Genomic DNA, 11,901 nt, shown 5'->3' with positions numbered 1-11,901 from the left:
CTATTCAACAAAAATAGGCAGGTACTTATTAATAGTCTGCTGTGGAATGCACGCACGCACGCACGCACACACTGACACACACACACACACACACACACACACACACACACACACACACACACACACACACACACACACACACACACACACACACACACACACACACACATACATACACAGGCAGGCACAGTGGGTAATCAGGAGTCAACAGGAGTCAGCTGCAAGAACTAGATTGTTTCTTCCTTCCCTTGGCTCTCACAGCAGGTCTCCTTCCTAATGACTTCATCAGGTAGCCCTGTCCATATGGCCCGAACATGGGGCTTTTACGGACTATTAGTTGTGATTAGAGGATGGAGCATCAACTGTATAGACCTTATCATTCACCCAGCATCGCCATTCTCTGTGGTGGTTGCGGTGACTGGCATGGGGAACACCGCACAGTGACACTGGGAGGAAAGGAGGGACTAATTAGATGAATATACTGTATGGCTGGCAGGCAGGCAGGCAGGCAGACAGACAGACAGACAGACAGACAGACAGACAGACAGACAGACAGACAGACAGAGAATGAAAGCTTCTTGAGAGCTTTTAATCCATTCTTGCTTTCCAGAGAAGATTTTATGCGAAACCTCACCCTGCCAGCAAGGGAGAATATATTTGACTCTAATTTGCAATGATGGGCATCCAAAGCATCTTTTGTTGTGAATCTGTGTGCGGGATTGTGTGCGTGAATGTGTGCGTGCGTGTGCGCATGTGTGTGTGCGCGTGTGCGTGCACAATTTCCTGGCTATTTTCATGGCCATTACTGGATGGCTCGATCATGCTGTCATCTTTTATTAGATCCACCGGACTTTAAAAGCCTGCCACAGTGAGACAGAAGAGACAGAAGAAGAAGAAGAGAATCAAAACCTCCTGAAATAGCACAAAGGCCGTGATTCACACACTGTGGAAAAGAAATACCCCTGGGGATTTCTAGTCACTGTCTATCTTTGTGTGTAGAGGGCAGAACGGGATAATGGTTGTCTGATTCCGATTCCCAATTGTAACCCGGCTTTGAAGTTTGCTATGAATGTGCCTCCATGGCCTTTTAGCCCCTTTCCTTTATTTTCTTACATATATCAACTCCGTGTGAGCATTCTCTAACATAAATAAACTACAGCCAAATGTATCCTTAACCCATCCTTTGTTTCTCTCGTCTTCCTTCCCTCCAATAGGATGACAACTGGGGAGAGACCACCACGGCCGTGACAGGGACCTCTGAGCTCAGTCTGTCCCAGGAAGAGGTGGTGGGCCTAGGGAAGGGCACGGCGGACCGGGTCCGAGGCTGCCGGCGCTATGCCCCCCTGGTCGTGGGCGTATGTATGGCCATGATGGTGCTGGCCTCTCCCCTGGCCTTCATGGTCCTCCCGGCTGTCCTGTGGCCCGACAGGCTGCAGGCCTGTGGCGCGGCCTGCGAGGGACTCTTCCTCTCTATCTCCTTCAAGCTTCTCATCCTCATGCTGGCTGTCTGGGCCCTGTTCCTGAGGCCAGCCCGCGCCGGCCTGCCCAGAGTGTGTGTGTATCGCGCCTTCCTTGCCACACTCACACTCCTGCTCACCATGTCATATTGGCTGTTCTACGGGGTCCGCATCCTTGATGCACAGGTGGGTGTTAGTGTTGGCTTGGAGCACACGTGTACAGTGTTTTACTTCTTGTCATGACCTTTGGTTATTGTATTGGCTCAGTGTGTGCTGTTGTCTTCTCGGCTTAATGTGCGTGCGTGTGTGTGTGTGTGTGCCTACAGTATGTATGTTATGTAAAATGTCAGTTTAGTGTGGCAAACTTATAAATGCGGACAGTTCAGGAAGTTTTAAGGGTGGAAACATGTTTTGTTAATACATTTCTGTCCTGTGTTGTGTAGGGAGGTAGTCTTGTACTGGTTGTTGTTTCTTGTGTTTGTTATTTTTGCCATGTCCACCCTGATATCTGCCCTAAGTGTGTTTGGACTGTGAACCTGGTGCTGTATGTTTGTCGTTGGGAGCCGGCGAAACAAGGGGGAGAGCGAAATGTCATGTTGTGCTTAGCTTTCCCCTAGGCTGGAGGTGTAACACTTACTGTATGGCATTCTATTTCTACATAGCCTATGATTGATGACTGTGCCTATACCTAGAGAACTGCCCTTGTTACCCTTCAAATACAGACGCAATCCAATCACGTGTATACTGAAGGCCGGGAGGCTATTGTGAACTATTGAAAATGAGAAGACTGAGTGAAATCCTGTGTAATCCATTGAATGTTTCTAATTTTAAGGACAATGTGCCAGACAGTCAGATAAGTTTGGCTTTGAGAACAGGCTTGTAGGCATAAACACTGCGGGGTCTGCTCACAATTCCGACATCCCATGGATTATTCCGTCCATTAGGTTAGTGTGGGGTTAGGGATATGGGTTAGTTATAATGGGGCCAGTCGGACCAACGGTTCGTCGGAATAATGGGCCATCGGAATAATGACTTGTGTTTTGTGGCACCAAAAAGCCACCTTGAAATGAAAAGGATATGAACGCATCAAGCATGGTGTGTATGCGTTTGTGTACCTGTGCAGGACGAGGACTACCACGGAATAGTCCAGTTTGCCGTGTCCCTGGTGGACTCCCTGCTGTTCGTTCATTACCTGGCTGTGGTGCTGCTGGAGCTCAAGCACCTGCAGCCTTGCTACAGCGTACGCATCATGCGCTCCACGGACGGAGAGACGCGCCACTACAATGTGGGACAGCTCAGGTAGGTACAGCGCATGCACGCCATCTTGCTCGCTTGTGTTTAGGGGGGGCTTAAGTGTTAGAGAAAGCATGTGTGCGTGCTTTGAAGTGAAAAATGAGGAGCCACAATGAGAAAGATCGTCTTGACATTGTTGGAGGATACATACTGCATGCAGCTCCAAGTAGCCCCCCCTTCCCTTGTTGTTCTATGTGTGTAATTGGAGGCTCATGTCCAGAGGGAAGAATGGCGGTAGCAGTAATTGAGTTACTCATCATTCAGTCTCCTTGTCCAGTTTGCTTGAAGGGGGTAAGCTTTTTGGGGGGGGGGAGGTCATAATGGGAATATGCCCCAGACAGGCACCGATCCTGTGTTTGACTTTTTACTCGGTAAGATAGTTCTGTAGGAGGCAAGCCGTCTACAAATGGGTCTGTGTGTGTTTGATTGTCCGGGTCTAATCTCGCAAACCACTGGATTTATCATGCCAATTTTGCCAGTAGGCAGCAAGCAGTCAATTTGTTTCTATAATGGAAGTGAATGGCAGTTGGCTAAGGCTGAAACCTTGCCCAAATAATAGATACGCCATACAGTCTGCCCACATGAAGTCTGAGATCCACATTGGAGCCATGGCATTATTAAACCCCATTTCTTGTTTATTTTTGCTTCTGTAATGCTCGACCATCGGTCTCATCATGTCTCTCTATCTCTATGTCTCTCTGTCTTTCTTATTCTCTGTGTCTCAGTATCCAGAAGGCGGCTCTGTCCATTCTGGAGTACTACTACAAAGACTTTCCACTCCACAACCCAGCCCTCCTCTCTGCCTCCAAGCACCGGGCTGCCAAACACCTTGCAGGCTTGAAGGTCTACAACGTGGATGGTGAGTGTCCTCGCGAACGGACGTCATTAAAATTACACACAACATCTGTTTTCTTTGATTCGCTTTCAGATGATTCATTTGTATTCATGACTTCTCTCCTTCCGCCTCCTTGTTGTGCCCCTTCTCTCTCTTCCCCCCGTGCTTTCATGAGCAGCTTTTAAAAATAAACTGAGAATGTACCTTTTGGACAGTAAGTACTGATAACTATAACGGTTCCTCCCGCTCGGCACAGCACTTTATCACAGGAAACAGACCGATCTCATGGTTGACGGCACAGCTATTCCTCTGCCTTAATGTACTGTATGTACAGTACTGCATCCCTGGCTATAGCACACTTACTGCACTGTGTATGTGCCTGCACAGCACACACGCGTGCACACATTAGTGTGAACTAGAGAGGCTGCTTCACAAACGCACAGCGATGCTACAGTTTCCTCTCGTTGAAAGGGTTCCAGAGCATCACCGCACCACCACAAACCATCCCCCCACCAGCAGAAACACCCTCCCCCCACCAAACGCACCCCTGCCAACTCGCATTGTTTGTTGTAATGATCTATGGGAGAGGTGCAGTCTGGGAGATGGTGTCCTTACAGCCCCCCGCTAAAATCCAGCAGAAAGGCCTCTGGGGCTGTGGAATTTCAAACCCTTCAATAATTCATCACAGTAAAGCTCATTCCTCACATACCCTCACTCTCCCCCTCCCACTCGCCCCGTCTCCGGATTACTCCCCGATCTCTCTCTCTCTCTGTCTCTCGCTCTTTCTCTCTCTAAGTGTGAGTGCGTGCGTGCGTGCGTGCGTGCGTGCGTGCGTGCGTGCGTGCGTGCGTGCGTGCGTGCGTGTGTGCGTGCGTCTCTCTCTCTCTCTCTCGACCTCCCTCCTTCGTTCTCTTTCTCTTTCCCCTTCTTTTTGTCCTTCATTATTTCATGTTTCCCCTTTTACTTCACCACCACCCGCCTGCCCGCACCACCACCACCCTTCCTCTGTCTACCTTTCTGTCTATCATTCATTCAGTCTCTAGGCAACATGAATATGTAGGCCAGGGTGACGTTCACCTAAATTATTGTGTGTTTGTGCACATGGTGAGGAGGTGGTGTAGGGGAGTGTATAAGGGTTTACGCTCAGCGAATAATCTGATGTATAGATCACTCTCTAGAGTATATTACGGCTGTTAAAATATGTTGTTTGCTTTCATGTTCCACCCCCCTCTCTCTTTCTCTCTCACTCTCTCTCTCTCTCTCTCTCTCTCACACACACACACACACGCACACACGCACGTGCGCGCGCACACACACATAAGTATGGAGATCAAAGATTAATGATGCATAATTTATATACCTCACCTGCAGGGTCTACAATGCATACTGTATGCATCCTCTAATCATGCCTAATATGGACCTGATTCTGTTCTATATTCATATATCAGTTTACCCTGATCCACTAACACCACTGCATTTGAGATGGTGCACATCACACAAGCTAACAAATTCACACATTTTATTGGAGCTACGGCCTTGTAAGTGTATATTGATGAATATTTAATCCATCCTCACGATACCACGGTTTAACCATTACACAGAACTGCTAGTGCTGTTATTTTCACTGTAATTAATGGTCTCTGAGACTGCAACAGATACACTGGAAGGCGCCACAAATATGTATAAAATCAGCATACCTCATAACTCAAATCTTAAACTTTCAAACGGTGGGTGAGACAAAAACACTGACCACGAATTATTCACAATATTGTTGTGACCACCTAGTGCTGGACCAAACACATTTGAGTGGCTTACCCTCCCCTGACCCTTTTTGTTCTCCTCTTTTCCAAATGAGGCGCAAACCCATTTATCAATGTCCAGGGGCCATCCAGCTGACATAACCATTAAGCCTAATTTATACTTAGTTGCATGCCAGTGTTGCACACTGATAATAGCAGATCTAGAAGCACACAATGTGGCGCACTGCGCCTCGTTGTGAGCTTGTAGATCAGATATTTTCGATGCACGACGCGATGGGCTACCAAGGACAAATTAGGCTTTGTGTCTATGTGCGCTTTCATGAAGCAGGTTCAGGGAACACAGCAGGGGCCCAGCCTGGGACTGGGAATCAGTCACGGATGTCAGCCGCAGCTGCCACCAAGCGCAAGGACAGTGCCCACAATGAGCTGTACTACGAGGAGGCTGACCATGATAGAAGAATGCGCAAACGTAGGGCCAGGTGAGGAACAGAGACGATGCTTAAATGAGGGTCTGTTGATTTGGAAAAGAGAGGAGTGGAAGGTAGCAGCCGGGTCATTGACATTGCATAGTGACCATTGAAGAGTATAGCTTCATTTATACTTTGTTGTGCGACTGAAAATAACAAAATCAGCTCAAATTGTCATTTGAGATTAAAATCTCTTTTCCATGAGTGACCTATCGCTGCCTACACCACTTGATCAATGCCCATGCCCTGTGCAAGCCTGGCTCGTCTTGTCAACCTAAAGCTAAGCTAGCTACGTTGAATATTGAGGTTTCTGAAACAAGGTCTATCCAATGAGAACTGCCTGGGAGGCGATCAAGTCATTGATCAAGTGGTGTGTGTGTAGCGGCCAATAGAGCAGCATGATTACTATTACAACAATAACACAGTACAGTAATACAGTACAAACAGACTAATAGAACTATCACACACTACAACCAACTGAACACAATATCCAGTTAAAATGCAAAACAGGGTCAAGAACTAAAACAATTAAAATACATAAACGGTAAAAATCTATGAAAATCAGTACGCAAATCAGTTATTTGTGCCAAATGATGTCGTAAAGCATAAAGTATAAATTAGGACTTAGGTTAAGTCTTAAGAGTTTATAACTTGCGGGACACTGAATGTTGTGTGTTGCATGGATGTTAGGCTGGTGGTGGCTGTGGAGGAGGCCTTCACACATGTCCGCCGCATGAAGAAAGAGGACGAGCGTGAATCTCCCTCAGATATCATGGACGTGCGGGAGGCAGCCCTAGCAATCTTCCCTTCCATGGCCCGCGCCCTGCAGAAGTACCTCCGAACCACCAGGAGGCAGCACTGCCACAGCATGGAGAGCATCCAGAAACACCTGGGTTTCTGTCTCATCAATAACATGAGCCCAAAGGTGAGTACGACCCAAGAGGAGAATTAGCAAGAGAGGCCAACTTTGCTTTACTTCCTGTATCTGCGTGAGATGGGCGGTAACATTATTAGGAGACAGGAAGAATGTTGGAGTCTATTCATTTCCAATGGGAGAGTGAACGTGAACACAGCTTCTGAACCATTCCTTAACTCCATGGTCACTGAACTAAATACTGGACCAAATCATCACAAGGCACACAATATTTACAAGATATTCATAGTAAAATGGCTTCTTTTAGCGAGACAAATCAGGAGAAAATCTACTTTGTTAATGACATTTCTTTATCCCAGCAACAAACTCTCGCGAGATTTGAGATGAGTCTGGAAGCCTCTCTCTGTCCATCTGCAATTTCACGGTCAACACATAGGGGGCTCTGACCCCATATTTAAGATGATAATATGTGAATATTATAATGTGAAATGAATGGACATAAAACGATTAGAAATTATCCTTATGTGCCCAAATTAGAGCTGGCATACTTGGTTTGCATATTGAGACAGGCAGATATGTAGGCACGGTTGAGGAGGATAGATTATGTAGTCTGTGTGATCTAAAGGAAATTGAAAATGAAAAGCATTTAGTTTTTATTGTCCATTCTACAACTCTATTAGGGAGAGACTTTTTAATGAGATAGATCCAAATCATGAATTTATATTGTTGGAGGACTTCGAGAAACTAAAACGACTATTTCAAAAGTACACCTTGTCAGTTGTTTTCAATGTACTTTGTTAAATGACTTGTCAGTGTTGTTGTCTTCTTCTTCTATCGGGTTTCATGGCGGTTGGCAAACCTAAATGGTGCATTACCGCCACCTACTAGACTGAGTGTGGAAACAGTGTTGTTGTCAGGGGGGGAGGGTGGAGGTCGGGGAGAAGCAAACCACGCCTACTATATTTAGGAGACCATTTGTAGGCTTTGTGTACCATTTCGCCTCTAGTGGCTCCAATGAAGTTGGCCCATCTTCATACATAAACCATCTTTGGTACGACTCCCCCGTTCTGCTGATGTGATTTGTTTCAAGTAGTCAAATTGGTTGGGATATTTTATTGCTGAATTATGTCACAGCAGCACCACAGACCAAATCTATTGTCACATCACAGGTTTATAGGTGTAAAGAAGTGTGTGAGAATGTTTTCGTGCAAGCTACATTATTTGTTGATTTTAGGAAAGGGAGGAAGGATATAAGAAAAAGAGCACACGATAGAAACAGGTCAAACGGCCTGGGCGTAGCCGTCTGGGCAATCCCGACAGCCTGACAGCGTGTCACGGGTTCGACTCACGATCCGATCCTGATGACCTTTGCTGGGTGTCACCCCCCATCTTGCTGTCAACCTACAGTACTGTAAATCTATCAATAAAAGCCATAAAAGCCCCCAAAAATATGTTGGTATGTACATGAGCAGCCATCTAGACATGAGGTGCAGTAATACGGTGACGTAAAAAGAGTAGCAGCAGTACTTTACATAAGGGTCTACACTAGAACAGTTGCAGATATAAAATATGTAGTTGCACACAAAATATGTCATAATCTACAGGACTTAAAGTAACCTAAATCCTAATATTGTCTCTCCACAGCATGTTCTTTGTGAACGTGTTGATAACAGTGGTTGTTTGTCTGTGTTTAGGCCTTCCTGGAGGCCTACCTAGCACCTGGCCCTACTCTGCAGTACGGTACGGAGCGCTGGATGGCTGACCAGTGGACTTTGGTTAGCGAGGCATCAGTCACCAGTAGCATGAAGGAGGGCACCGAGTTTCTCCTGCGGTGTCTGGATTTTAGCCTGGCTGTCACCGTCAAGAGCATCCCATACATCCGAATAACTGAGGAGTACATTGACCCCAAGTCTCACAAGTTTACACTGCTGCTCCAGTCAGAGACATCAGTTTAAAAGAGCAGTCAACACACAGCTGGTCTGATCTGACCTGGACCTCTATGACTATCATGACTTGTTTTTTCCAACAATAATACAAAGAAGAAGCATTTTTTGTATTTTTTTTGTACCTTGTGTTTTACACCTACTGTATTTTCCCCTTTCCAATTATTTGCCTGTACATACATACTGTACACGCCTTTGGACACAAACCTATCATAATTGTGGCTAAAGTGAAGGGAAGTGCTCTCTGCATCCTTGGACACACAATGGAATGGAGGCTGGAAATTGGGAGGAAACATGCATGGATCTCTGCACTGATGCTCACCAGAATATACAGCTCAAGAATTCCTCTATGCACTACAAATGGCGGCCCCAATTTAGTGTTCTTACTTTTTCATGTGCATGCCAGCACATGAAGGTGTGTGTGTGTGTGTGTGTGTGTGTGTGTGTGTGTGTGTGTGTGTGTGTGTGTGTGTGTGTGTGTGTGTGTGTGTGTGTGTGTGTGTGTGTGTGTGTGTGTGTGTGTGTGTGTGTGTGTGTGTGTGTGTGTGTGTGTGCACACGCATGCGCTGCACTCACAGTCTGTCTTGAGCTGTGTCCAGTCACTCCTTTATTGTTGTTATAGCAACATGGACATTTTCCAATTCCCTGGTTGCCCTTCTGAAACGAACAAACCCCTTATCAGAAAAACTGTTCTATTTCAGCTTCATTGTCCTATTCACACAACTACACTGCTAAGCTGTTATGTATTGTGAATTTGTGTATAGTATTTATACGTGTACATATTCCATCCCTGCATACCTTTTTATATCAATATTTGTGTATTGTATTATGTTGTTGTTGTTTTTTTTACCTTGTTCTACCTTGTGTGTCTGCCCTATATCTGTGGACATATTGTGACTGTAAATAATATAAAACATATTTGTAACTGACTGGCAAAACACTGGCCACCCATGGCCATGGACTGTGCCCAAAAACACAGTGTGCCTGAACAGATGGACATACAGTAGCTCGACCCAAGTGATTATTAATGAACACATCTGTCTCTGTATTATTTTTTTCTTTTTTGTGCAGTACACACTGGTGAAAGAAAGGGCGCGGAAGGTTATCTGACTCATGTGGTTTAACGTATTATTTTTTACATTCAAAACGATCCCTTTCTACTGCTCAGTCATCTTAATGACAAAAATATGCTCATATGTCTGTCCTAATTCCTTCCTCGTGAAATGGATCCAATATAAACACATTTCTGGACAATGAAATCCTGTATGCCAAGTGAAGTACCTCCATACATCCCAGGCAGAGCTTGTCGTCTGCCCAAGATCAGACCGATAAGAGAGATTATTATTCAGCGGTCTTTATTTCCAATAGTCAAACTACTTTCTTATCGTCATAATAGCCGCTGACATTTGAACTGGTGTCAGTGTTTAAACAAGTGTTGGAATGTAATGCTTCTTTAATGTAGATGAACCCAGTGTCAGTATTTCTAGTGTCAGTATTATCTGTGTAGACGCCACAGTCATGTCAAGTGTCGCACTACTGCCACCTAGCTCTGATAATTGGAAGTGTAGCCCTTAGGAAATAGTTTTGTGTTTCTCCTGGCACCAATCAAAAAAGAAGAAAATAATTTGTATGAATATTATACTTCAATGCATTTAAAACCCTATTTAGTTAGCCTGTCATGCTGTACATTCATATTTACACAAGTGTTATTATTGTCGCTTACAGTATGTGTAGTAGTTAGGATTTTATAGTGTTGATAGTCGTGTGAACATTATGTCTCCTTATCTACACACACGTGCCTCTGTCACACATACAGTGTGTATGTATGTGCTCAGCATGCACGTGCAGTTTTCAAGGTTGTGTGTGTGCGTGTGTGCATGTGTGCGTGCATGAGTGTGAGAAAGAAAAACTGACCAGTGATCGCTGTCTTTTCACTGTCATCCAGGTGACCAATCGCTAGCCCTACGTTTTCCCTGGGTTCTTTTATAAGGTGGCACTTGTGAAATCACAGCAGCTGTGTCAAAATCACATTTGTACAAAATAAATATTTGTATTGACCTTTTCAAGACATTTGAGTAACGCTTTTTATTTAATGTATTGTTATCCTCAGTCAGTGTTTATTTCTTTTATTTTTTAATGTTTTTTTTGTGGCTTTCGCCTTTATTTTATATTTTTTATGGAGGGACAGACAGTAGGCTGACAGGCAATGGGGAGAGAGATGGGGGGAAGACATGCAGTAAAGGCCGTCGGGATCGGGAGTCGAACCCGCGGGACACTGCCAGACTGGATTACCAGCCAAGGTGCCTGGACCGCTGAGCCATGGCCCAGGCCAGTCAGTGTTTATTTAACTCTTAAAGGAGTAGTTCACCCAAAAAGTGACTTATGTTAGTGGAGACTCTTTGAGTCTCCCGCTGGTCATCAAATTATTGGCTCATGAATGCGACAAAAACAAAACGAAAACATTTCCGTGAAATCAAGGCTTCGTCGGGTGTGTAATTGATAGAAAATCAGTAATTCTGGGTGAACTACTCCTTTAAGAGTGTAATGGACACAAATGGACCCTTACCACTGAGTTAAATGAATACTGAGCATTTTCCTGTGTATAATGCTAGGTTGGTGCGTGTCATCTGATATCACTCAGTGCAGAGTGCAGACTATCTCAGGTCTTTGCTTGGCAGAGCGGGACAGTGAGCTTCATGGAGGCCCCTTCCCCCAAACCTGGACCACATTATTAGGAACACCTGGCCCCCTCCTGCCACAATGCATTCACCCCCTTCAAACTACATGGACAGTGACATAAGTCAATTACATTTACAATTTAGGCATTTAGCAGATGTTCTTATCCAGAGCGACTTACAAAGTCCATGATGAAAATGGACAGCACAGTGGAATGCAAGGTTAGAGGAATAGGAACGAAATAGAGGAATTGAAAACTTGACGAATTAGCATTCAAATGAGCTTTCCAGCACCTTTCTAACAGTGTAATGGTGATTATTATCTCCCAGTGCAGCTGCTCCTCCTGGCTCTATTGATTCAGCTGAGAAATAAACCCCTAAAAGATGGAGAAGGATAAATGAGCGAGAGATGGGTTTACTGTAGTCATGCTGTGGAAAATGGAGATTGCCAGCAAATGACATGTTTTCAAAGCTGTGACCGCTGGGGCAGAACATAAGGATTCTCTAAGCAAAAACAACCTGCAAACTTCATTACCTGAATCGAAGCTGCAATACAACAACAAAAGGACACACAAAGACCATCAGATTTGTTTATTG

The 11,901-nt window shown here is 45.0% G+C and overlaps 1 protein-coding gene across 2 annotated transcripts in view; it reads left to right on the top strand.

The window, feature by feature from the left end:
• Nucleotides 1-10,674, top strand: part of LOC306935320 (vang-like protein 1) — a 28,073-nt gene extending 17,399 nt beyond the window's left edge. The window contains exons 4-9 of one of the 2 annotated variants that reach the window (XM_079518319.1): nucleotides 1,215-1,643; nucleotides 2,581-2,756; nucleotides 3,476-3,609; nucleotides 5,674-5,824; nucleotides 6,503-6,737; nucleotides 8,381-10,674. In XM_079518319.1, coding sequence (XP_079374445.1) covers nucleotides 1,215-1,643; nucleotides 2,581-2,756; nucleotides 3,476-3,609; nucleotides 5,674-5,824; nucleotides 6,503-6,737; nucleotides 8,381-8,641 — 1,386 coding nt within the window. In that variant the 3' untranslated portion in view covers nucleotides 8,642-10,674. Of the gene's footprint in view, nucleotides 1-1,214; nucleotides 1,644-2,580; nucleotides 2,757-3,475; nucleotides 3,610-5,670; nucleotides 5,825-6,502; nucleotides 6,738-8,380 lie in introns of both variants that reach the window. The other variant, XM_079518318.1, reaches the window with a different exon arrangement.
• Nucleotides 10,675-11,901: the final 1,227 nt, after the last annotated feature.

This window comes from Electrona antarctica, assembly GCF_951216825.1.
Source record: "Electrona antarctica genome assembly, chromosome: 13".
In the NCBI taxonomy this organism is placed as follows: Eukaryota; Metazoa; Chordata; class Actinopteri; order Myctophiformes; family Myctophidae; genus Electrona; species Electrona antarctica.
Note: the sequence above shows the minus strand (reverse complement) of the source record. Positions and strands in the feature narration are given on the sequence as shown.